This window comes from Chlorocebus sabaeus, chromosome 5, assembly GCF_047675955.1.
Source record: "Chlorocebus sabaeus isolate Y175 chromosome 5, mChlSab1.0.hap1, whole genome shotgun sequence".
Taxonomy (NCBI): Eukaryota; Metazoa; Chordata; class Mammalia; order Primates; family Cercopithecidae; genus Chlorocebus; species Chlorocebus sabaeus.
In genome coordinates, this window is record NC_132908.1 from 2922927 (window position 1) to 2949478 (window position 26552).

Below are 26552 nucleotides of genomic sequence, written 5' to 3' on the forward strand. Positions count from 1 at the left end.
CTGTCCTGCCTTGTCCTGCCCTCATCCTCATCCTTCCCAGTTTAGCCTCATCCGGTCCCACCCAGTGCCATTCATCCCCATTCATCCCCAGAGCTCAGAGCGAGGGAGCGGGAGGGGCGGGTTGCCGGTAGAGGGACTTGCCCTGTGGCCAATCAGCGCGGGGCGGGGTGTGTGGGGGGGTTCTTCCCCCCTTAACCCTTTCCTGCCTGGGAGCGGCTCGGCTCAGGAGGCGCCTGCGAGGTCAGCTGGGGTTGCCCCCCAGTCTGCTGCACCTCGTGTCACCCTGTGGGGAGGGATGAGCAAGCCCGGAAGGATGGCATGGAGGAACAGGCTGGGCCGGGGCTGGGGGGGAGATGTGGTGGGATTGGCCCTCCTGGTACCTGTGATTTCCTGGGGACGGAGCCTTAATGGAGTTAAGGAGCCACTCCCCTCTATGTTGTCCCTGGAACCGACCAGGCCTTCCAGAGCGGAATGTGGGGGCACAGGCCAGGGAACTTTGGAGCAAAGTGGGAGACCCGTGGGAATTTGAACTGTAACATGTGAGGTGGGGGTGAGGACGCTAAAAATGTCAGGGACTGCAGTCTCAATTCAAGGCTGAGGTGGGAAAGACCCCACTGTCTGCCCACACTCGGTTGCCCCAAAGAGCCCACCCCACACCATGACTGCCTCTGACTGCCCCCAGGCCCCTACCCCAGCCCTCCCCGGTTCCTCATTAGCTGCCCGTTCTGCCTCTCCAGGCTGGAACCCATGGTGACTTCGGGGTTCAGTTAGAGCCTCATGCAGAAAATCTAATTATGCTCTTTCAAACAATAGAACATTTCTGCCCATAGTTTCCAGAACAAGGAAATTTAGATCTAAAAGATTGGGAAAAAATTGGCGAAGAATTAAAACAAGCAAATAGGAAAGGTAAAATAACCCCACTTATAGTATGGAATGATTGGGTCATTATTAGAGCAGCTTTAGAACTGCTTCAAACAGGAGAAGACAGCATTTCAGTTTCTGATGCACCTGAAAGCTGTGTAATAGATTGTGAAGAAGAGGCAGGGACAGAATTCCAGAAAGGAATGGAAAGTTCACATTGTAAATATGCAACAGAGTCTGTAATGGCTCGGTGAACACAAAATGTTGACTTAAACAAGTAAGGGTGATTTGCCTCAGGGCCTGGGAAAAAATTCATGGAACCAGGAACCACCTGCCCGTCTTTTAATTCAATTAGACAAGGCTCTAAAGAGCCCTACCCTGAAAAGATTGCAAGATACCGCTCAAAAATCTACTACAGATGATAATGCCCAAAAGGCCATTGTAGAATTAATGGCCTATGAAGATGCAAATCCGGAATGTCAATTGGCTATAAAGCCATGTTGACTACAATCAGTTACAGGAGGTAATATATCCTGAATCATCAAAATTGGGAGGAAAGCTCCAGAATCACTGGGGCCCTCAGAGTCTAAACCACGATGGCCAACGCTTCCTCCCGCGGTTCAGATACCTGTAACATTACAACCTCAAATGCAGGTTAGACAAGTACAAACCCCAAGAGAAAATCAAGTAGAAAAGGATAGAGTCTCTGTCTCAGCAAAGCCAATCCAGACACGGTATCCACAGTATCAGCCAGTAGAAAATAAAACCCAACCGTGGCTAGCTTATGAATACTGGCAGCCAGCCGAGCCTCAGTATTGGCCGTCTCCAGAGGTTCAATACAGACCTCAAGCGGTGTGTCCCACGCCAAATATCACGGCATCATCCAAGCAACCCACGGCAGTGGTGGTTTATCCATCAGCACCACAGGGCGCGGCGCTGTATCCTCAGCTGCCCACTATGAGACTTAATCCACCAGCACCACCTAGTGGACACAGTAGCACACTGCATGCGGCCTTTGATGAAGTTAGAAAACGGAGGTCTTGAGGCATGGCAGTTCCTGGTAGTTTTACAATCGGTACTGGCCGGGGAAGGGGCTCCAGCAGGAGCACCTGCGGTGGCTAATGCTAGATATGAACCTTTCACCATGAAAATGTTAAAAGACATGAAGGAAGGAGTTAAACAATATGGACCCAACTCCCTTTATATGAGAGCATTATTAGATTCCATTGCTCAGCAGGAGTTGATGTAATTACAGAATAGGTGAAGGCTTGTAATAGGACTGGAGGAGCCATGCATAAGGCTATGCTAATGGCTCAAGCAATGACTGGAGTCACTTTAGGAGGACAAGTTAGAACATTTAGGGGAAAATGTTATAATTGTGGCCAAATTAGTCATCTAAAAAAGAATTGCCCAGCTAGCTCAGTAGAGTATGTGACTCTTAATCTCGGGGTCATGGGTTCGTGCCCCACATTGGGTGCCAGGTGAAGGAGGCCTGCCCCTCCACACCTGTGGGTATTTCTCATCAGGTGGAGATGAGAGACTGAGAAAAGAAATAAGACACAGAGACAAAGTATAGAGAAAGAACAGTGGGCCCAGGAGATGGGCACTCAACGTGCGAGGACCCACACTGGCGCTGGTCTCTGAGTTCCCTCAGTATTTATGGATCACTATTTTTACTATCTTGGCGAGGGGAGTGTGGCAGGACAACAGGGTTATGGTGAGAAGGTCAGCAGGGAAACGTGAGCAAAGGAATCTGTATCATGAATAAGTTCAAGGAAAGGTACTGTGTCTGGATGTGCACGTAGGCCAGATTTATGTTTCGCTTTACACGAACATCCCAGTGTAGCAAAGAGTAACAGCAGTATTACGGCCAGTGTATCTCGCTTCCAGCCACTGGGCGATTTTCTCCTATATCAGAATAGAATGAATGGTCGGCTTTACACCGAGACATTCCATTCCCAGGGATGAGCAGGAGACAGAAATGTTCCTTTTATCTCAACTGCAAAGAAGTTTCCCTCTTTCACGCCTCCTCCTCAGCACAGACCCTTCACAGGTGTTGGACTGGGGGAATGTAAGGTCTTTCCTTTCCCATGAGGCCACATCTCAGGCTGTCTCAGCGCGGGGAAACCTTGGACAATACCTAGGCTTTCTTGCGCAGAGGTCCCTGCGGCTTTCCACAAAGCATTGTGTCCCTGGTTAATCGAGAATCGAGAATGGAGAATGGTGATGACTTTTACCAGGCACACTGCCTGCAAACATATTGTTAACAAGGCACATCCTGCACAGCCCTAAATCCCTTAAACCTTGATTCAATACACCACATGTTTCTGTGAGCACAGGGTTGGGGTTAAAGTTACAGATTAATGGCATCTAAAAGCAGAACAATTTTTCTTAGTACAGATCAAAATGGAGTTTCTTATGTCTTCCTTTTCTACATAGACACAGTAACAATCTGATCCCTCTTTTCCCCACACAAAAAGCCCCACCCCACACTGTGACTGCCACTGACCGCCCCGAGGACCCCCCCACCCCAAGCCCTGCCCAGTTCCCCATTATCTGCCCTTTCTGCCTCTCCAGACTGGAACCCGTGGTGACCTCAGGATTCTCCAGACACCACTGCAGCCCCGTCCCCGACCAGCCGAGGCAGCAACAGCAACAGCTTGGGCACAAGGTGGCTGCCACATGGGGGCCCTGGTATCTCCCGAAGCAGGGGTGGTCTGGGGCCTCCAGGACAGGATAGGGACTGGGTCTGCCCGAGCCCAGAAAGGGCTTTCTGCCTTCCAGGCCGAGGTGCAGCACTGTCCTCTGGAAGGGCTCTGTGTGCGAGGCTCACGCTCCGGAGACAGGTGCCCAGTGTCCTGGTGGAGCACGTGGTTTCCAAAAAGGTCCTAGCAAGTCCCCGGGTATCGGAGCGGAAACGGGTCCCAGCTTTCCGCCCCCCACAGTTGTCTGTGCCTCGCTGTCCTCATCTATAACTGGGTCAATAGGAATGTCCTGGGCCGGGCGCGGTGGCTCAAGCCTGTAATCCCAGCAATTTGGGAGGCCGAGACCATGCTGGCTAATGCGGTGAAACCCCGTCTCTACTAAAAATACAAAAAAATTAGCGGGGCGAGGTGGCGGGCGCCTGTAGTCCCAGCTACTTGGGAGGCTGAGGCAGGAGAATGGCGTGAACCCGGGAGGCGGAGCTTGCAGTGAGCCGAGATCGTGCCACTGCACTCCAGCCTGGGCGACAGAGCGAGACTCCGTCTCAAAAAAAAAAAAAAAAAAAAAAATGTCCTGCCGTCATCATGTAGGGGCTGGAGGGGGTACTGGAAATGCAGGTGGAAACCCTTCTTCTATGCTCAGCACGTGGGAGGCCCATCGGTAGTGGCTGGGCTCTTAGTCCATTAGTCACTCTGATGGCCCCTGTGGAGAGTATTTACTGTGCACATTTTCCAGATGGGGTTAGATGGGGGTGACATACCCAAGGCTGCCAGGAGAGGAACTGGCAGAACAGAAGCCTAGTTCCATCAGGGCCCCCGCCAGCCTTGGCTCCAGCGAGCAGTGAGGCAGCCCTATCTGGCCACCTCCCTCCCAGAGCGGCGTCTAGAGCCCCCCCAAGGGCTTCCCCCACTGATGGGATTTTGCTTCCTTCCTTAGGACAGAACCACTGGACTCCAAGTTCCTTGCTGGGGGCTGAGTGTGGCCTGAGGGACAGGCCGTAGGTCCCGGGATGCCCCTGCCCGAGCCCAGCGAACAGGAGGGCGAGAGTGTGAAGGCTGGCCAGGAGCCGTGCCCTGAGCCAGCCACGGATGTCGTCCCGGCAGCCCCCAGGAAGCCCAGGAAGTTCTCCAAACTGGTCCTGCTCACAGCCTCTAACCAAGATGAGGATGAGGTGGGCTCCAAGCCCCAGGAAGTGCACTGCGTCCTTTCCCTGGAGATGGCTGGCCCTGCCACCCTCGCCAGCACCTTGCAGATCCTGCCAGTCGAGGAGCAGGGAAGGGTGGTCCAGCCAGCCCTGCAGATGCCTGAACAGAAGTGCAGCAAGCTGGACACAGGTGAGGTGTGGTCTGCTGCCCTTGCCCAGCCACACTGTGGGTTCCAGTGCTCACAGCAGGCCCTGCACACCCCACTTCTAGCACAGTGTCTTGTCCTTGCTCCCAGCTGAGCCTCCTGGTCTCTGATCCTGAACCTGTCCCAGGCTGGTGTGACAATCACACTCAGGTACCAGGGCCTCCTGGAGCTCATGGGAGTTGCAGTGATGTGCAGAATTCCTTCAGCTCCCTAAAAACATCCACTACCACCCCCAAAATAAAAACTAGCCCTGAGAAGCTGGGCTTCTTGCATGGGAGCAGGAGAAGACACCCACCACACTCAGGACCCCCACGTCCTCCCTGGCTCTCCTCTGTGCCTGCCACCTGGAGCTTGGCTCTAGGTTAGCTAACCCAGCCCTCCCCTTCCCCCAGCAGCCCCTCAGTCCCTGGAGTTCCTGAGGACACCATTCGGGGGCCGCCTCCTGGTGCTGGAGTCCTTCCTGTACAAGCAGGAGAAGGCTGTGGGGGACAAGGTGTACTGGAAGTGCCGCCAGCATGCTGAGCTGGGCTGCCGGGGCCGGGCCATCACCCGAGGCCTGCGGGCCACAGTGATGCGGGGCCACTGCCATGTGCCCGATGAGCAAGGCCTGGAGGCCCGGCGCCAGAGAGAGAAGCTGCCCAGCCTGGCCCTGCCAGAGGGCTTGGGAGAGCCCCAGGGTCCTGAGGGTCCTGGAGGCCCAGTGGAGGAGCCACTGGAGGGGGTGGGCCCGTGGCAGTGCCCTGAGGAGCCAGAGCCCGAGCCCACTCCTGGGCTGGTGCTGAGCAAGCCAGCCCTGGAGGAGGATGAGGGACCCCGAGCCCTGTCACTGCTGAGCCTGCCGCCCAAGAAGCGTTCGATCCTGGGGCTGGGTGAGTACAGTCCACCCCCCTGCCATGTCCACTTGGGGCAGGGGACCCAAGGGCCCTTCCTGAGCCCAAATAGAAATGTGGGGTCCCATGGGGTCTTTTAAAATGTACTCGAAGCTAAAATGACTTTTAAAAATATAAATGTGGCTGGGCGCAGTGGCTCATGCCTGTAATCCCAGCACTTTGGGAGGCCAAGGTGGACGGATCATGAGGTCAGGAGTTTGAGACCAGCCTGATCAACATGGTGAAACCCTGTCTCTACTAAAAATACAAAACTTAGCGGGGTGTGGTGGTGGATGCCTGTAATCCCAGGTACTCAGGAGGCTGAGGCAGGAGACTCACTTGAACCCAGGAGGCAGAGGTTGTGGTGAGCCCAGATCGCTCCACTGCATTCCAGCCTGGGCGACAGAGTGAGACTCCATCCTTAAAAAAAAAAAAAAATTTATGTATGTATATAAAAATGTGACTGGGCGCAGTAGCTCACGCCTATAATCTCAGCACTTTGGGAGGCCCAGGCAGGTGGATCACCTGAGGTCAGGAATTCGCGACCAGCCTGACCAACATGGTCCACCATGACCACCTCTATTAAAAATAAAAAATTAGCCAGGCGTGGTAGCAGATGCCTGTAATCCCAGCTATTCGGCAAGAGAATTGGTTGGACCCGGGAGGCAGAGGTTGCAGTGAGCCAAGATTGTGCCACTGTACTCCAGACTGGGTGACAGAGCAAGACTCTGTCTCAGAAAAAAAAAGAAAAAATAGATATATGTAAATGTGGGCTGGGCACAGTGGTCATACCTATAATCCTAGCACTTTGGGAGGCTGGGGGCAGGAGGATCGCTTGAGCCCAAGAGTTCAAGACCAGCCTGGCCAATACGGTGAGACCCCATATGTACAAAAAATCAGCCAGCTGTCGTGGTGCGCCTGTGGTCCCAGCCACTTGTGAGACTGAGGTGGGAGGATCACTTAAGCCAGGGAGATTGAGGCTGCAGTGAGCCAGAATCACACCACTGCCCTCCAGCCTGGACAAGAGAGTGAGACCCTGTCTCAAAAAAAAATCAGATTTTTATCTGGTTCTCGGGCGATTCTGGTGTCCATTAAGTTCAGGAAAAACACCTAGGCCGGGTGCAGTGGCTCATGCCCGTAATCCCAGCACTTTGGGAGGTTGAGGCAGGTGAATTATGAGGTCAAGAGATCAAGACCAGCCTGGCCAACATATTGAAACCCCGTCTCTACTAAACATACAAAAAATTAGCTGGGCGAGGCCAGGCGCAGTGGCTCACGCCTATAATCCCAGCACTTTGGGAGGCTGAGGTGGGCATATCACGAGGTCAGGAGATTGAGACCATCCTGGCTAACACGGTGAAACCCTGTCCCTACTAAAAAATAGAAAATAAAAAAATCAGCCGGGCGTGGTGGTGGGCGCCTGTAGTCCCAGCTACTCGGGAGGCTGAGGCAGGAGAATGGCATGAACCTGGGAGGCAGAGCTTGCAGTGAGCCGAGATCGTGCCACTGCACTCCAGCCTGGGGGACAGAGTGAGACTCCATCTCAAAAAAAAAGAAAAAAAGAAATTAACCGGGCATGGCGGCGGGCGCCTGTAATCCCAGTTAGTCGGGAGGCCAAGGCAGATGAATCGCTTGAACCCGGGAGGCAGAGGTTACAGTGAGCCAAGATCACGCCATTGTACTCCAGCCTAGGTGGCGGGGCGAGACTCTGTCTCAAAAAAAAAAAAGTCTGGTGGGAGAGTCTTGGGTTTTGGGTCATAGGTTCAAATTCCATCCCCACCTGACGGTAGCTCTGTAGCCTTAGAAAATTGACCTCATTTCTGGAGTTTCAGGAGTTTTATCTTAAGCTGGCTGTGATAACCTAGACTGTTGTGTAAATTGCACATTTGGGGCTTAGCAAGTTGCAAATGGGAGTTCTGGCTGTTTTATTACCAGTAACTAGGAGATGGGCTTGGGTTCAAGGAGGCCAGGTGCCTCCTGACACAGCTTTAAGGATCTGAGGTGGCCCCTGCCCTGGGCACCTGGGGCGGGAAGGGAGGGGCAGGGAACAGGGAGACTTATTTTTCACTGTGATCTTTTGGAACCATTTGAGTGTATTATAACTTGTGTGTTTTATTCAAAAATGGGTAGATTATTTAAACCCTTAAAAAAAAATGCATGAGCAGGAGTGACAGACAACAGAGGCCACTGAGTCCGAGAGTCCAGGTTGGCCCCTCCAGGTGTGATCTTGATGCAACATTTAGCAGGCCTGAGCTGGGGCGGCCTCACTGGCTGCTAGGAGAGGAATGAGACTCCCCTCCGGTTGCTTGGTGTAGGGGTTCCATGGGAATGGGCTTGGGGGCTCTGGCATATCTGGCTCAGGAAGCCAGGGTAAATTTCAGCCTTAAAGGAGAAAGGCCCATGTCAGCCACCAGAGTCTGCAGTGGCTGCCCCTCCTGGGCTCCTCCCCACCCCTGGTGGCTGTGACCACTTGGGTCCCTCCTCTAGGACAGGCCCGGCCCCTCGAGTTCCTGAGGACGTGCTACGGGGGCAGCTTCCTGGTACATGAGTCGTTCCTCTACAAGCGGGAGAAGGCTGTCGCAGACAAGGTGTATTGGACCTGCCGGGACCACGCACTGCACAGCTGCCGGAGCCGGGCCATCACCCAGGGACAGCGGGTGACCGTGATGCGTGGCCACTGCCACCCGCCCGATATGGAGGGCCTGGAAGCCCGGCGGCAGCAGGAGAAGGCCATGGAGACACTGCAGGCTGGGCAGGACGGCCCTGGGAGCCAAGTGGACACGCTGCTCCGAGGTGTGGATAGTCTGCTGTACCACAGGGGTCCTGGTCCCCTGACTCTCACCAGGCCCCGGCCCAGAAAGCGAGCGAAGGTCGAAGATCAAGAGCTGCCAATGCAGCCGCAAGCCCCGGAAGGATCCCCAGACGAGGACCAGGACGTGGATACAGACCCTGGTGAGCCGCCTTCCTCTGGGGCTCGCTGGCCCTCCCTTGACTCTTTGGCCATCAGAGGCCCAGGAAGGGTAGGGAGTGGGATCAGGCCTGCCCAGCCCCTGCCTCCTCTCTTAACTGCCTCCCGAACCTCCCCAGGAGGCCCTGAGTTCCTGAAGACGCCCCTGGGGGGCAGCTTCCTCGTGTACGAGTCCTTCCTCTACCGGCGGGAGAAGGCAGCCGGGGAGAAGGTGTATTGGACCTGCCGGGACCAGGCCCGCATGGGCTGCCGCAGCCGCGCCATCACCCAGGGCCGACGGGTGACTGTGATGCGTGGCCACTGCCACCCACCCGACCTGGGGGGCCTGGAGGCCCTGAGGCAGCGGGAAAAACGCCCCAACATGGCGCAGCGGGGGAGCCCAGGTACCTGGGGTTGGGCGGGGAGCTGGGCCCCAGGAAGCAGGCAGGAGCCCCACACTGCCTTTCCCTCTCCACCCTGCGGGTCCCGCTGGCAAACGTCCTCTTCCCTTCTATGAACGTCCTAGAATGAGCCACGGCCCTGTCCTCCTCCTCCTCTTCCCCCCGTGCTGCTTTCAATGGGCCGCACCTTCCTGCTCAGCCTGGCCTCACCCGTCCAGCCCGACCTGCCCCACAGCGGCAGCAGCAGGGATAGACCTCCCTGCCCTCCTCCTCCTCCATGTGTCTTAAGAGTTCATAGTATTAATAGAGGGCGTTGACTGCACATGGTCAGTCTCGTTGCTATGGTGTGAACCTGTCTTAAGGTCTGAGCGGTTAAGGATTGAGGAGGTGATATTTACATGCAATCAGTTTCTCCTCTTGGCCAGCGGTTCCATAGACACCCATAATGTCCTGAAACGCTGGCCTGAGGAGGGTCACGGCTGTCTCCATCTTTATCCACACGGTCGGCCCCCCACAGCACCTGGTGTTTTGACTTCATGACCACAGTGGTGTACATGTCCCCATCCCGTCTGGCTGAAGAGCCATTTCAGCGCGGCCTCCTCCACTCACATGCTCTTCATGGCCCGGAGGCGCTGGCCTCTCTTTCCAGTGGCTCTTCTCCATCCTGCAGCTTTTGGGTCAGCTGAGTTGCCTCGTGGCCCTAAAGTTCTCTCAGACTTGAGAGCTGTGGTTTTTTTTGTTCCATCTCCAGGGAGACGGTGCTACGAGGTAATACAGCTGCCCCTGCCTCATCCTCACCCCCCTCCTGCCCCACAAATTGCTCTGAGCAATTTTTATTTTTTTGAGACAGAGTCTCCCAGGCTGGAGTGCAGTGGTGCCATCTTGGCTCACTGAAAGCTCCACCTCCCGGGTTCACGCCATTCTCCAGCCTCAGCTTCCCGAGTAGCTGGGACTACGGGAGCCCACCACCAAGCCCAGCTAATTTTTTTTTTTTTTTTTGTATTTTTAGTAGAGACAGGGTTTCACTGTGTTAGCCAGGGTAGTCTCGATCTCCTGACCTTGTGATCCACCCGCCTTGGCCTCCCAAAGTGCTGGGATTACGGGTGTGAGCCCCCGCGCCTGGCCTCTAAGCACTTGTTTCTTAGGGTCTTGGCTGTCCCATTCCCTAAAATGTGCCTCCACTACTGTTAATCGGTGTTTCCATTTCTTTGTCAGGTACTCAGTGCACTTTTGCACAGGTGTTTTGTGTGTGTGACGCAGTCTCGCTCTGTCACCCAGGCTGGAGTGCAGTGGTGCAATCTCGGCTCACTGCAACCTCTGCCTCCCAGGTTCAAGCGATTCTCCTGCCTCAGCCTCCTGAGTAGCTGGGATTATAGGCGCCTGCCACCTCACCCAGCTATTTTTGTATTTTTATTAGAGACAGGGTTTCACCATGTTGGCCAGGCCGGTCTCAAACTCTGACCTCAGGTGATCCGCCCGCCTCGGCCTCCCAAAGTGCTGGGATTACAGGCATGAGCCACTGCGCCCAGCCCCTTGCTGACGTTTGCATCCATGTGGAAGGGATGAAGCGTGCCCCATGGTCACACCACCCCCTCCTGTGGTCTGGGGTCCCCACCTTCCTCCTGACCTGTTCTGTCTTGCGGTCCCCAGGCTTCTGTGCTGCTGTACCCCGCAGGGTCCTCCTGCCTCCCGAGCCTCCCCACTCCACATGGCCCCTGCCCAGCCCCCTCCATCCCTCTTGAAGGTGGTTCCACAGCCAGACACCGCCCCCTCCGGCCTCTCCTCTAGGGCTTGCTACCCACCCCCATCCCCTGCTTCCACTACCACCTGATGTGCCCACGACGCCCCAGGCTGCCTCCCCACCTCTGTGGCCCCTGAGCCTGCACGGAGGAAAGGGTATTCTCTGGGCAAGGCACTGCCACCCCACAGGGTCCTCCCTCTCACCACATCCAGGACAGTGGACGCTGCTCCTACCTCTTCCTCACAGTCCTTGGGTCACCTCTCCACCTGCCCAGCTCTCGGGGGCCACCCCTCTCAGCCCCATCCAGCTCCCGAGCAGCTTTGTCCCCTGAGGGCCCTGGGTCATTCCTCTGACCCATCAGGCACAGTGCACCCTGCATGCGAACCTGGGCGGGCGCTGGGGACGGACGCGTGACACAGCAGACACTGCCTCCTTGAAGGCATCGCAGCGTGGGACGCTTGGCCTCCACCTGCAGGGGCCTCACCTCACCAGTCCCCAGCCTCAGGAGAGGGACCCCAGCAGCTGGAGCCCCAGTGGAGTTGGGGGGATGGTAGCATCTGTGTCCTGGGCTCCAGGGCCACCTCACTGTGAGGAGGGGGTGTAGGCATCGCGGGAGGTCTCACCTCAGGGCCATGCTGATCTTGGCTCTGCGAGCTGGTGTCCTCTGCTCCTCCCTTCCCATTTCTCAACAGGAGGCCCTGAGTTCCTGAAGACGCCCCTGGGGGGCAGCTTCCTCGTGTACGAGTCCTTCCTCTACCGGCGGGAGAAGGCAGCCGGGGAGAAGGTGTATTGGACCTGCCGGGACCAGGCCCGCATGGGCTGCCGCAGCCGCGCCATCACCCAGGGCCGGCGGGTCATGGTCATGCGCAGGCACTGCCACCCGCCCGACCTGGGTGGCCTGGAGGCCCTGCGGCAGCGGGAGCACTTCCCCAACCTGGCGCAGTGGGACAGCCCAGGTGCGTGCAGAGGGCGCTGGGCCAGGTGACCCTAGTCTCCCGGGACCCGTGCGCCACATGCTGGCTGCAGGCTGCCCGTGGGCTGCCGTGTGTGTTGCGAAGGGGGTCTGGCAGCCTGGGCCATAAACTCCCCAAGGGCAGGAGGCTCCATCTGCAGGCTCTGAGCTCCCGCAGCTGGTCTTCAGGGCAACAGGGACTGGCTGTCAGGGGTAGGAACCCACTCGGCTCTCTCAAGAAAGGGGATGGCGGCCACAGGTAGCATTGGCAGAGACTGCTTGGAATCTGCTGACGGGCCATACGGTGGATCCCGGACACTCTTAGTCTACCCCCTCACGCCACCCACACAGCTTCTAGTCTCATGGGGTTCTCTCTAGTCACGACAACATCATATGACCTTTCAGTTCAGCTTGTTAAAAGTCAGAGGCCAGATGGCTGCCAGCTGGCTGAGGGGTAGGTGGACAGGGAGCCAGGAGGCCCTGGTGACCAGTCCAGAATGGCTCCTCCCCAGCCCTGGGAGATACGCCTGCAAGCATGAGGTCTGAGGGCTTGGGAGAGTCCTTCGGGAGTGTTCAGGGTCTAGTGGTTGCCAGGCCACCTGCCCAGGCATCACCAGAGCCCTTGGAAAGGGCCAGTCAGCGTGGAAGTTGGGGCTGGAGGGCCTGAGCTTCAGGCTTCAGGGCCCAGAGGGGAGGAGGGCAGTGTCCACCATGGGGCCTGCTAGGGGATTGCAGATTCCTGGTGGAGCCTGGCTTGGGGGACAAATTAGACCCCCAGCCCTGACACCCAGGCCCCTGTGGCCCTACTCACAGTGTGACTTTCCCTTTCAGAACCCCTCCGACCCCTGGAGTTCCTGAGGACTTCCCTGGGGGGCAGGTTCCTGGTGCACGAGTCCTTCCTCTATAGGAAGGAGAAGGCGGCCGGGGAGAAGGTGTACTGGATGTGCCGGGACCAGGCTCGGCTGGGCTGCCGCAGCCGCGCCATCACCCAGGGCCACCGCGTCATGGTCATGCGCAGCCACTGCCACCAGCCCGACCTGGCAGGCCTGGAGGCCTTGAGGCAAAAGGAGCGGCTCCCCAGCACGGCCCAGCAGGAGGATCCAGGTACAGACAGGGTGTGGGTATCCTCATCTCTGCCAGCTCAGAACTGATGCCCCAGGCCCGGCACCCACTGAGGAGACTTTGCTTTTGTGCACACACCAATTATTCACATCAACAGAATGTAAAACCAGTCTCTTTTTTTTTTTTTTTTTTTTTGAGTTGGAGTTTTGCTCTTGTTGCCCAGGCTGGAGTGCAATGGAGCGATCTCGGCTCACTGCAACCTCCGCCTCCTGGGTTCAAGCGATTCTCCTGCCTCAGCCTCCCAAGTAGCTGGGATTTCAGGCATGTGCCACGACACCCTGCCAAAACCAATCTTTTTTTTCTTCTTTTTTTTTTTTTTTTTTTTTGAGACAGAGTCTCCCTCTGCCGCCCAGGCTGGAGTGCAGTGGCCGGATCTCAGCTCACTGCAACCTCCGCCTCCCGGGTTTATGCTATTCTCCTGCCTCAGCCTCCTGAGTAGCTGGGACTACAGGCGCCCGCCACCTCGCCCGGCTAGTTTTTTGTATTTTTTAGTAGAGACGAGGTTTCACCAGGTTAGCCAGGATGGTCTCGATCTCCTGACCTCGTGATCCGCCCGTCTCGGCCTCCCAAAGTGCTGGGATTACAGGCTTGAGCCACCGCGCCTGGCAAAACCAATCTTTAGAAAGCATTGTGTGTCTCATTGTCATTCATGTGAATATTAAGGGCCATGCCCTGTAAAACAGTAACAAATCCAAGTTGGCCAGGCACAGTGACTCACGCCTGTAATCCCAGCACTTGGGGAGGCTGAGGCAGGTGGATCACCTGAGGTCAGGAGTTGGAGACCACCCTCATCACCATGGAGAAACCCCATCTCTACTAAAAATACAAAATTAGCCGGGCGTGGTGGCACATGCCTGTAATCCCAGCTGCTTGGGAGGCCGAGGCAGAGGAATTGCTTGAACCTGGGACGCGGAGGCTGCGTTGAGCCAAGATCGCACCACTGCACTCCAGTCTGGGCAACAAGAGTGAAACTCCATCTCAAAAATAAAAGAAGAAAACAGCCTGGCTAACATGGTGAAACCTTGTCTCTAAAAAAAGCTTATAAATCAGCTGGGCGTAGTGGTGCATGCTTGTGGTCTGAGCTCCTCAGAAAAGGGGAGGATCACTCGAGCCCGGGAGGTTGAGGCTGCCATGAGCCATGCACTGTAGTCCAACCTGTGTGACAGAACAAGACCCCATCTTTACAAAAGATTTTTTTGAAAAAGGGCCTCTTTGAGAAAGCCACTAAATGAGCTTAAACAAAAAGTTGTGCTGGAGGCCTGGCCTCTCATCTTTGATGTCTAGTTGACCCCCAGTACTTTCCATGACAGCAGCTGAAGATCGACTCTTAGGGGCTCCAGTAGCTCATGTTACTATGGAAGGTAATTGATGCGTTGAATTCCCGCCGGTTGTCTTTCTCCTCACAGCCTTGAGGGCATCGTTAACAAGGTGTGCGTCCTTGGTTCTGTCAGCTTCAACAAGAGAAGAATTATTAATTCATGTTTTCAATTTTTTTTTCCCCAGAAAAGATTCAAGTTCAGCTGTGTTTCAAGACGTGTCCTCCCGAAAGCCAGCCGATGTATGGGTAATTGTATTAGCTATCTAATGGTGCGTGACCAATTACAGCAAAACGTAGTGGGCTTAAAACAACAAATATTTGCTGTCTCGGCTTTTGTGGGTCAACATCATGGGAGTGGTTGGGCTGGGTGGTTCTGACTCCTGAGGTTGAAGACAATTTGTCAGCCAGGGTGGCAGTCATCTGAAGGCCCAAGTGAGGCTGGAGGCCCTGTTCCCAGGTTCTTCTCAAACATAGCCAGGCCGTAAAGCAAGAGTCCTTTTTTTTGGAGATAGAGTCTCTCTGTTGCCCCGGTTGGAGTACAGTGGCATGATCTCAGCTCGCTGCAAACTCTACCCTCCGGGTTCAAGCAATTCTCCTGCCTTAGCCCCCTGAGTAGCTGGGATTACAGGCGTGTGCTACAGGGATTACAGGGATTACACGCCCAGCTAATTTTTGTATTTTTAGTAGAGATAGGGTTTCATCATGGTGGCCAGGCTGAGTCTCAAACTCCTGACCTCAAATGATCCACCTGTCTCGGGTCTCCCAAGTGCTGGGATTACAGGCAAGAGCCATTGCGCCCAGCCTTGTTATTGATTTGGAATTACATCCCACTGTGGTCAAAGAACATACTTTGTATGATATCATTCCTTTCAGGGCTGGACGCAGTGGCTCATACCTGTAATCCCAGCACTTTGGGAGGCCAAGGCAGGCGAATCATTTGAGGTCAGGAGTTCGACACCAGCCTGGCCAACATGGTAAAACCCCGTCTGTACTAAAAATACAAAAATTAGCCAGGCTTGGTGCTACATGCCTGTAATCCCAGCTATTCAGGAGGCAGAGGTTGCAGTGAGCCAAGATTGTGCCACTGCACTCCAGCCTGGGTAACAAAAACCAAATCAAAAGCAGAAAAATTTGGGAAACTCATAAATATGTAGAAATTAACACACTCATAAGAAACCAGTGAGTGAGACTGGGCACGGTGGCTCATGCCTGTAATCTCAACACTGTGGGAGGCAGAGGCAGGAGGATCACTTGAGCCCAGGAGTTTGAAATCAGTTGGGGCAACAGAGCATGACGCTGTGTGTAATTTTAAACAAACAGTGAGCCAAAGAAGATAATTATAAAATACTTTGAAATAAATGAAAATGGAGACACAACATAACAAAACTTATGGGATGCACTGAAAGTCATGCTTAGAGGGAAATCTATAATGAAAAACACTTCTATTAAAAAAGAAGAAGCCGGCCGGGCGCGGTGGCTCAAGCCTGTAATCCCAGCACTTTGGGAGGCTGAGACGGGCGGATCACGAGGTCAGGAGATCGAGACCATCCTGGCTAACACGGTGAAACCCCGTCTCTACTAAAAATACAAAAAACTAGCCGGGCGAGGTGGCGGGCGCCTGTAGTCCCAGGTACTCGGGAGGCTGAGGCAGGAGAATGGCGTAAACCCGGGAGGCGGAGCTTGCAGTGAGCTGAGATCCGGCCACTGCAGTCCAGCCCAGGATACAGAGCAAGACTCCGTCTCAAAAAACAAAAAAAAAAAAAGAAGAAGAAGCCAGCCAGGCGCGGTGGCTCACCCCTGTAATCCCAGCACTTTGGGAGGCCAAGGCGGGCGGATCACGTGGTCAGGAGATCAAGACCATCCTGGCTAACACGGTGAAACCTTGTCTCCACTAAAAAATACAAAAAGAAAAAACAATTAGCGGGGCGTGGTGGTGGGTGCCTGTAGTCCCAGCTACTCCAGAGGCTGAGACAGGAGAATGGCGTGAACCCAGGAGGCAGAGCTTGCAGTGAGCCAGCCAGCCGAGATCGCGCCACTGCACTCCAGCCTGGGTGACAGAGCTAGACTCCGTCTCAAAAAAAAAAAAAAAAAAAAGGAAGAAGCCTGGGCAACATGGTGAGACCTCGTCTCTACCAAAAAATCAGCCAGACATGGGTAGCATTGCTGGGAGGATCGCTTGAACCTGGGAGGTCGAGGCTGCAGTGAAGTGTGATCGTACCACTGCACTCCAGCCTGGGAGACAGAGCAAGATCCCGTCTCTAAATGAATAAACAGGGCCAAGCACAGTGGCTCACACCTGTAATCCTAGCATTTTGGGTGGCTAGGGTGGGAGAATCGCTTGAGCCCAGGAAGTTCCATACTAGCATGGGCAAGACCTCATCTCCACAAAAAATATAAAAAAGAACTAAAAGACCAGGTGTGGTGGCTCACACCTGTAATCCCAGCATTTTGGGAGGCCTAGGCAGGTGGATCACGAGGCCAGGAGTTCGAGAACAGCCTGACCAACATGGTGAAACCCCACCTCTACTAAAAATACAAAAATTAGCCAGGCGTGGTGGCGGGTGCCTGTAGCAGGAGAATCACTTGAACCCAGGAGGTGGAGGTTGCAGTGAGCCAAGATTGCAACACTGCACACCAGCCTGGGCAACAGAGCAAGACTCATCTCAAAATAATAAATAAATAAAATAAAAGAACTAAAGTAGAAGGAAAGAAATAAATAGTAAATAAAACCAAAAGTTGGTTCTGTATAAGGATCAATAAAATTGACAAATATTTAGCTCTACCTAAAGATAAAAAAAATTGAAGAGCAAGAATACTGAAAATACTAAAATTGGGAATAAAGATGAGACCTTACTATGGACCTCATTCTGACAGTCTCACTCTGACACCCAGGCTGGAGTGCAGTGGCACCATCTCAGCTCACTGCAACCTCACCCTCCTGAGTAGCTGGGACTACAAGCACGCACCACCACGCCTGGCTAATTTTTCTATTTTTAGTAGAAACGAGGTTTTGCCATGTTGTGTAGGCTGGTCTCCAACTCCTGGGCTCAATCAATCTACCTGCCTTGGCCTCTCAAAGTGCTGGAATTACAAGCATGAGCCACAATGCCTGGCCCCAGCTCATTCTGTAAGACCAGTATCACCCTGATACCAAAACCAAGCAGAGAATCACAACCACAGCCCAGTCCTTCTCCAGAACATAGAATACCAGCAAACAGAATCCAGCAACATGAAAAAGGATTATATACCACAACTCAGTAAGATTTATCCCAGGAATGCATTAACATGAAAAACCAATTAATGTAACACAGTATCTGTACAGATCAGCCTTAACACGGCAGGCCCGAGACTGCTGCCCTAAGAACAGCCTGTGTGCAAAGTTCACCCTGGGCTGGCATCTGGGAACTTTTTTTTTTTTTTTTTTTTGAGATGGAGTCTCGCTCTGTCGCCCAGGCTGGAGTGCAGTGGTGTGATCTCCACTCACTGCAAGATCACAGGGAGTGATCAGCCTCCCGAGTAGCTGGGATTACAGGTGCACACCACCACACCCAACTAATTTTTGTATTTTTAGTGGAGACGGGGTTTCGCCATGTTGGCCAGGCTGGTCACGAACTCCTAACCTCACGTGATCTGCCTGCCTCGAACTCCTGAAGTGCTAGGATTATAGGCGTGAGCCACCATGCCCAGCTGGCATCTGGGAACTTGACTGGTAGAGTTCCTGCATGAATACAATGCTATCCCCAAGTAACAATTGGTCATCTTTTCTGTACAAATCGTGTGATATTTGCTGAACACTTTTCTTCTGAGCCTGGAATTTCGGTGCCATATTCACCCAGGCACAACGTACCTACATGACTAACCCCCAGAAAAACCCTGGCCTCCTAGGCTCAGGCAGGCTTCCCTAGTACAGAACACTTTGCACATGTCACAGCTTGAGGCTGGAGGATTCAGCACATTCTGCGGGACTCCAGGAGAGAGGACCCCAGGGGAGGGGGCTCCGGGGGAGAGGACTTGGGGGGCTTGTACCTGGTTTCCTCCGGCCCTCACCCCAAGTGCATTTTCCTGTTGCTAATTCCACGTCCCATCTTTTCACTGTAGTAAATCTCAGCCACGAGCGTGACGGTAGACCAAGTCCTGTGAGTCCTTCCAGCTAGTGTGTGGCGGGGATGCCTGCACACCAGATCAGTAGAGAAAAGGACAAAAACCACGTGGTCACGGAATAGACACAAAACGTGACAACGTACAGCACCCTTTCATGATAAAAACATTCAACAAACTACGAATAAAAGGAGCTTCTTCAACCAGATCAAGAGCATCTGTAAAAACCCCAAAAGCAGGCCAGGCGCAGGGGCTCACACCTGTAATCCCAGCACTTTGGGAGGCCAAGGTGGGCAGATCACCTGAGGTCAGGAGTTCGAGACCAGCCTGGCCAACACAGTGAAACTCTGTCTCTACTAAAAATACAAAAAATTAGCCGGACGTGATGGCAGGCACCTGTAGTCCCAGCTACTCGGGAGACTGAGGCAGGAGAATCCCTTGAACCCGGGAGGCGGAGGTTGCAGTGAGCCGAGAATGTGCCACTGCACTCCAGCCTGGGCAACAGAGTGAGATTCTGTCTCAAAATAAATAAATAAATAAATAAATAAATAAATAAATAAATAAAGTTAACTGTAAAACAGCCTCAGGCAGGTCCTTCAGGACTTTTTGGAGGTATCGGGAAAAGGCACTCTCGTCATAGGAGATGATAGCTGTAAGTGTTACTGCCCCTGAAGACCTTCCAGTGGGATAAGATGTGGAGGTGGAAGATGGTGACATGGATGACCCTGACCCTGTGTAAGCCTAGGCTAGTGTGTGTCTTAGTTTTTAAACAAAAAAACCAAAAATCCTTGGCTGGGCACAGTGGCTCATACCTGTAATCCCAGCACTTTGGGAGGCTGAGGTGGGTGGATCACTTGAGGTCAGGAACTCAAGACCAGGCTGGCCAACATGATGAAACTCCATCTGTACTAAAAATACAAAAATTAGCTAGGCACAGTGGCTCACACCTGTAATCCCAGCACTTTGGGAGGCCAAGGCAGGCAGATCACAAGGTCAGGAGATCGAGACCATCCTGGCCAACGTGGTAAAATCTCATCTCTACTAAAAATACAAAAATCAGCTGGGCATGGTGGTGTGTGCCAGTAATCCCAGCTACTTGGGAGGCTGAGGCAGGAGAATCACTTGAACCAGAGAGTCGGAGGTTGCATTGAGCCGACATTCACGCCACTGAACTCCAGCCTGGTGAGAGCAAGACTCCATCTCCAAAAAAAAAACAAAAAAAAGCCGGGCATGGTAGCACACACCTGAAATCCCAGCTACTTGGGAGGCTGAGGCTGCAGTGCACTGAGATAGCGCCACTGCACTTCAGCCTGGAAGACTCCATCTCAAAAAAAAAAAAAAACTCAAAAAATTGAAGTCCAACTTAAAAAAAATTTTAAAATCCTGAAAAATAAAAACTTATAGAATGAGGTTCTAAAGAAAATATTTTTGTGCTGCTGTACCATGTATTTGTATTTTAAACCAAGCATTATTACAAAAGAAGCTAAAAGTTTAAACATCAAGTTACAGTAAGCTTAGGTTCATTTATTACCAAAGAAAATTTTTAAAAATGAGCATAGCAGGCTGGGCGCGGTGGCTGAAGCCTGTAATCCCAGCACTTTGGGAGGCCGAGACGGGCGGATCACGAGGTCAGGAGATCGAGACTATCCTGGCTAACACGGTGAAACCCTGTCTCAACTAAAAAATACAAAAAACTAGCTGGGCGAGGTGGCGGGCACCTGTAGTCCCAGCTACTCGGGAGGCTGAGGCAGGAGAATGGCGTAAACCCAGGAGGCGGAGCTTGCAGTGAGCTGAGATCTGGCCACTGCACTCCAGCCTGGGCAACAGAGCGAGACTCCGTCTCAAAAAAAAAAAAAAAAAAAAAAAAATAGCGTAGCCTGAGTGTTGAATGTTGTACATTAAGTCTGCAGCATACACAGTAATGCTTTAGGCCTCCACATTCACTCACCCACAGCAACTTCCCCTCCGCAAGCTCCATTTGTAATACATGTCCTGTACAAGTGGACCGTACCTATTTTTTTTTTTTTTGAGGTGGAGTCTTGCTCTAGCTCCAGGCTGGAGTGCAGTGGTGCAATCTCGGCTCACTGCAACCTCCGCCTCCCAGGTTCAAGCAATTCTCCTGCCTCAGCGTCCAGAGTAGCTGTAGCTGGGATTACTGGCACACTGCAGTGCACCTGGCTAATTTTTGTATTTTTAGTAGAAATGGGGTTTGACTATATTGGCCAGGCTGATCTTGAACTCCTGGCCTCAAGTGATCCAGCCACCTCAGCCTCCCAAAGTGCTAGGATTACATGCGGGAGCCACCGCGCCCAGTCAGCTTTCTTTTTTTGAGACAGTCTTGCTCTGACACCCAGGCTGGAGTGCAGTGCTATGATCTCAGCTCACCACAACCTCCACATCCTAGATTCAAGCAATTCTTCTGCCTCAGCCTCCTGAGTAGCTGGGATTACAGGCACGCGCCACCACTCCTGGCTAATTGTTTTGTACTTTTAGTGGAGACAGAGTTTCACCATGTTGGCCAGGCTGGTCTCAAATTCCTGACCTCAGGTGATCCACCCACCTTGGCTTCCCAGAGTGCTGGGATTACAGGTGCGAACCGCTACACTGGACGAGACAAAAGTGTTTAGATAGGATGCCAAAAGCATATGCAATCAAAGAATAAATTGGACTTTATCAAAGTTAAAAACTTTTATGCTGCAAATAACACTATCAAGAAAGTAAACAGGCTGGCCATGGTGGCTCATGCCTGTAATCCCAGCACTTTAGGAGGCCGAGGCAGGTGGATCACCTGAGGTCAGGAGTTCAAGACTAGCCTGACCAACACAGTGAAACCCCGACTCTGCTAAAAATACAAAAATTAGCCGGGCGTGGTGGCGGGCGCCTGTAATCCCAGCTGCTCAAGAGGCTGAGGCAGAATTTCTTGAACCCGGGAGGCAGAGGTTGAGGTGAGCCGAGATTGCACCACTGCACTCCAGCCTGGGCAATAAAGCAAGACTCTGTCTCAAAAGAAAAAAAAGAAAGTAAAAAGATGAAAAGACAACCCACAGAATTATTTGCAAATCATATACCTGATAAGGAACTTGTATCCAGAACATATTCAGCCTCCCGAGTAGCTGGGATTACAGGCACCTGCCACCACACCTGGTTAATTTTTTGTGTTTTTAGTAGAGATGGGGTTTCACCATGTTGGTCAGGCTGGTCTCGAACTCCTGACCTCAGGTGATCCACTTCGGCCTCCCAAAGTGTTGGGATTATAGGAGTGAGCCACTGTGCCCGGCCCAGAATTCATACAATGAAAAGACAACCCAATTAGGAAATGGCCAAAGGACCTGAATAAACAGTTTCCCATAGAAGATTTGATTTCTGCGATGAATTCAAAGATATGCAAATGGTCAATAGGGATAAAGATTCTCAACATCATCAGTCTCAGGGAAATGCACATCAAGACCACTGTGAAATACCACTTCACACCCACTGCGATGGCTATTTAAAAAGACAGCCAACAAGTGTTGGTGAGGACGTGGAGAAACTGGAACCCTCATACTCTCTTGCTGATGACGCAAAATGGTGCAGCCACTTTGGAAAACACTCTGGGAATTCTTAATGTTCAACGTAGAGTCACCGTATGACCCAGCAGTTCCACTCCTAGGTGTGCGCCCAGGAGAACTGAACACACATGTCCACACAAAAATATACACAAATGTCCATGTCAGCATTACTTCTAATAGGCAAAAATTGAAAGCTCAAAATGTCCATCAATGAAATACAGTCGATTTATACAATGAAATATTGTCCATAAAAAGGAATGAAGTACTGATGCATGCTACAATGAGGATGCACCTTGAAAACACCATTTTTAAGGGCCGGGTGCAGTGGCTCAAGCCTGTAATCCCAGCACATTGGGAGGCCAAGACGGGCGGATCACGAGGTCAGGAGATCGAGACCATCCTGGCTAACACAGTGAAACCCCGTCTCTACTAAAAAAAATACAAAACAGGCCGGGCGCGGTGGCTCAAGCCTGTAATCCCAGCACTTTGGGAGGCCGAGACGGGCGGATCACGAGGTCAGGAGATCGAGACCATCCTGGTTAACATGGTGAAACCCCGTCTCTACTAAAAATACAAAAAACTAGCCGGGCGAGGTGGCGGGCGCCTGTAGTCCCAGCTACTCGGGAGGCTGAGGCAGGAGAATGGCGTGAACCCGGGAGGCGGAGCTTGCAGTGAGCTGAGATCCGGCCACTGCACTCCAGCCTGGGCGGCAGAGCGAGACTCCGACTCAAAAAAAAAAAAAAAAAAAAAAAAAAAAAATACAAAACAATTAGCCGGGCGAGGTGGTGGGCGCCTGTAGTCCCATATACTCGGGAGGCTGAGGCAGGAGAATGGCGTAAACCTGGGAGGCGGAGCTTGCAGTGAGCTCAGATCCAGCCACTGCACTCCAGCTCGAGTGACAGAGCAAGACTCCGTCTCAAAAAAAAAAAAAAGAAAACACCATCTTCAATGAAAGAAGCCAGTCACAAAGCACATGGAGTATATGTAATTCTGTTCATAGGAAGTGCCCAGAATAGGCACGTTTAGAGAGACAGAAAGATTAGTGGCTGCCTGGGGCAAGGGAAGTTGAGGAGGGACACTAAGGATTTGAGGTTTCTTTTGGTGGGGGGTGAAATGTTCTAAATGTGATTGCAGTGATGGTTGCACGAGTCTGAACTGTACACTTAACGGATTTTATGGTATGTGAATTATAGCTCAGTAGAGATCTTAAACAAATATCCGTGGGGGGATGGGGAGGGATAGTATTAGGAGATATACCTAATGTAAATGACAAGTCAATGGGTGCGGCACATCAACATGGCACATGTATACATATGTAACAAAACTGCACGTTGTACGCATGTACCCTAGAACATAAAGTATAAAAAACAATCCCAGCCAGGTACAGTGGCTCACGCCTGTAATCGCAGCACTTTGGGAGGCTGAGGCAGTCAGATCATCTGAGGTCAGGAGTTTGAGACCAGCCTGGCTAACATGGTGAAACCCCATCTCTACTAAAAATACAAAAAATTACCCGGGTGTGGTGGTGGGCGCCTGTAATCCTAGCTACTCGTGAAGATGAGGCAGGAGAATCGCTTGAACCTGGGAGGCGGAAGTTGCAGTGAGCAGAGATTGCGCCACTGCACTCCAGCTTGGGGCAACAAGAGCGAAACTCCGTCTCAAAAAAAAAAAAAAAAAGGCCGGGCGCGGTGGCTCAAGCCTGTAATCCCAGCACTTTGGGAGGCCGAGACGGGCGGATCACGAGGTCAGGAGATCGAGACCATCCTGGCTAACCCGACGAAACCCCGTCTCTACTAAAAAATACAAAACACTAGCCGGGCGAGGTGGCGGGCACCTGTAGTCCCAGCTACTCGGGAGGCTGAGGCAGGAGAACGGCGTGAACCCGGGAAGCGGAGCTTGCAGTGAGCTGAGATTAGGCCACTGCACTCCAGCCTGGGTGACAGAGCGAGACTCCGTCTCAAAAAAAAAAAAAAAAAAAAAATCCCTTACAGTACTAAAAAAGAACCTGATCACATGAGTTCAGGAGTTCAAGACTAGCTTGAGCAACACAGGGAGAACCCCATCTCCACCAAAAAAAATATTTTGTTTAATTAGCCAGACGTGGTGGCATGTACCTGTGGTCCCAGCTACTTAGGAGGCTGAGGTGGGAGGATCACTTGAGCCCAGGAGGTCGAGGATGCAGTGAGCTGTGATGGCACCACTGCACTCCAGCCTGGGTGGCAGAGTGAAACCATATCTCAAAAAAGAAAATTATTAAAGGAGAACTCTGTGTTTCTTGATGAAGAACCTTGAAGAGGCTCGGAGTGATGCCTTTGTGACTTCCAGGGCAGGAATTGCAACTTTTTGGAAGTGTTGGGTGGTTCTCCCCCGAACATGCTGGTGTAGGAAGCAGGGAATTCCCCAAGTGTGTGTCATGGAACAACCTCATGTTGTAAAGGAATCGATACGGATGGATGGATGTGTGTGTAAAAATGATCAGCCAGGTGAGGTAGCTCATGCCTGTAATCCCAGCCCTTTGGTAGATGGGCGGATCACCTGACATCAGGAGATCGAGACCATCCTGGCCAACATGGTGAAACCCCGTTTCTAATAAAATACAAAAAAAAAAAAAGTAGCCGGGCGTGGTGGCATGTGCCGGTAATCCCAGCTACTCAGGAGGCTGAGGCAGGAGAATCACTTGAACCAGGGAGGCAGAGGTTGCAGTGAGCCGAGATCACGCCACTGCACTCCAGCCTGACAACAGAGTGAGACTCCATCTTAAAAAAAAAAAAAAAAAAAAAAAAAATTATCTAGCTGGCCGGGCATGGTGGCTCACGCCTGTAGTGCCAGCACTTTGGGAGGCCAGGGTGGGTGGATCACTTGAGGTCAGGAGTTCGAGACCAGCCTGGCCAACATGGCAAGATCCCATCTCTACTAAAAATACAAACAATTAGCTGGGCTTGGTGGTAGGTGCCTGTAATCCCAGCTACTAGGAAGGCTGAGGTGGGAGAATTGCTTGAACCTGGGAGGCCGAGGTTGCAGTGAGCCACGATCACACCACTGCACTCCAGCCTGGGGGACAGAGCAAGACTCTATCTCATAAATAAGTGATCTAGCCTGTGATATCCCCAGGAAAAAGGATTCCAGGAATCCTGAACTTTCTGTGTCATCTATTCCCACCATGTTTTGATGTGTGTAAAGAACGTGTGTCTCTTTGTAATTAGGGACATCAAAGACGTCAGACTGGATGGCGAGTCCCAGTGAGCTGATACAGGCAGAGGAGCACTGAGCCGCCCACCCGAGGTAGCTTCCCATCCACACAGGCACTTCCCAGACACTTCGGTTTGCTTGGCAGAAACTTCTTTTCATTCTTCCAAAGCATCGATGGTCTTCGCATCTCCTCAAGGTGTCTCCTGGGAGGAATTCTTGGATGGTGTCCTTGTGTCGGCGGAGAACAGTGCTCAGAGCTGGCGCTCGCAGACTCGGATGTTGTGGGGCAGGGCGGTGGCGCCTTCCTGACCTTTGAAGGTGGTGACACAGTTGCTTGGACATGGACGCCCCTGCTCTCCGGCCACAGCACCCCTGTGTTTGCAGAGCAAGCAGCCTTCCCAGGGCTTTCCACCTGGCGAGGCCGCGCTCTGCTCAGCAACGTGAATGCCTGGGCAGCAGAGGCGCCTCCCCTTCTGTCAGGCAGCTTCACAGAGCGCGGCTTCAGCAGTCAGAGGGAGCAGTCCGGAGAAGCAAGATGACCCCCCGGGACTGCAGAGCCTCCTGCTTACTAACAAGGACCCGTCCTCAGCCGTGAGGTCCCTCACTCCCACCCTGTAATTGTGGGGGGAGTGCAAGCAATAGGTCTGTCCCCTGGCAGGTTGGCCACGGAGCCCACCATCCACTGCAAGGCTGTGACAGCCCGGGCACCCCCGCTTCTCCTCTGCTGGTACGGTTCCCCCAATAAATCCTATTTTCCATCTCACCGTGTGGAGCTGGTGCTTGTTCACATCCCCCTTGCAGCAACAGTTGGCCACCGTGAAGTCACACCCCATCATGTCTCCATGCCAGTGCCCAGCAGGCGACCGCCCCACCATGCCGGGTAGTTATGGTCACCTGGCCCAGATGTAACCTGGACCAACAGTGGATGGGGACACCTGGAGTTGGGGCCTCTGGAGGGACTGCTGAGGGGCCAGCTGCAGCCCGTGGTCTCTCCCAGGCCCGATGTGGCAGGTCATGTTGCTGAAAGAGGCGGGATGCTCTGCTCTGGCCATTAGCCTGAGTTCCCCCTGGACTCATTTGCATAAGCCTGGGCAAGTGGCACCCTTGGGCCAAGGGCAGACTTGCCCACCTGTCCATCCTTTGCCGATGGCAGAGGACACAGGACACAGTGGCTGTGCTTCGGGCGGTGTTCGCGGCCCTGAAGCATCCTGCCCTGAGGCTGACCGAACTGCCCCCAGCTGGACTCAGGGCCAAGGCTACAGATCCAGCACTCCAATCCCGATGCCCACTGTGTGGGGCAAATGTGCACGCCCACAGGAGGCAGCCATGCCCAAGGAAGGCATCTGCTGAAAGACGGTCCAGCTCATGCCACCACCAGCTGGACCTCTGGTCAGGCTCCCTGCAGAGGGGGAAGCTCCACACGTGCCCAAGATATGAGAGAAACGCCCGGGTC

The 26552-nt window shown here is 53.1% G+C and overlaps 1 protein-coding gene across 9 annotated transcripts in view; it reads left to right on the forward strand.

Moving 5' to 3' along the window:
* FLYWCH1 (FLYWCH-type zinc finger 1) overlaps window positions 1-25862 on the forward strand; it is a 45359-nt gene extending 19497 nt beyond the window's left edge. For 2 of the 9 annotated variants that reach the window (XM_007983101.3, XM_073015081.1), the window contains 9 exons: window positions 3439-3532; window positions 4501-4898; window positions 5307-5783; window positions 8271-8735; window positions 8871-9134; window positions 11565-11828; window positions 12656-12928; window positions 14450-14510; window positions 25114-25862. In XM_007983101.3, coding sequence (XP_007981292.3) covers window positions 4574-4898; window positions 5307-5783; window positions 8271-8735; window positions 8871-9134; window positions 11565-11828; window positions 12656-12928; window positions 14450-14510; window positions 25114-25153 — 2169 coding nt within the window. In that variant the 5' untranslated portion in view covers window positions 3439-3532; window positions 4501-4573 and the 3' untranslated portion in view covers window positions 25154-25862. Of the gene's footprint in view, window positions 1-3438; window positions 3533-4500; window positions 4899-5306; window positions 5784-8270; window positions 8736-8870; window positions 9135-11564; window positions 11829-12655; window positions 12929-14449; window positions 14534-25113 lie in introns of all 9 variants that reach the window. The other 7 variants (XM_007983155.3, XM_007983147.3, XM_007983140.3 and 4 more) reach the window with 7 other exon arrangements.
* Window positions 25863-26552: the final 690 nt, after the last annotated feature.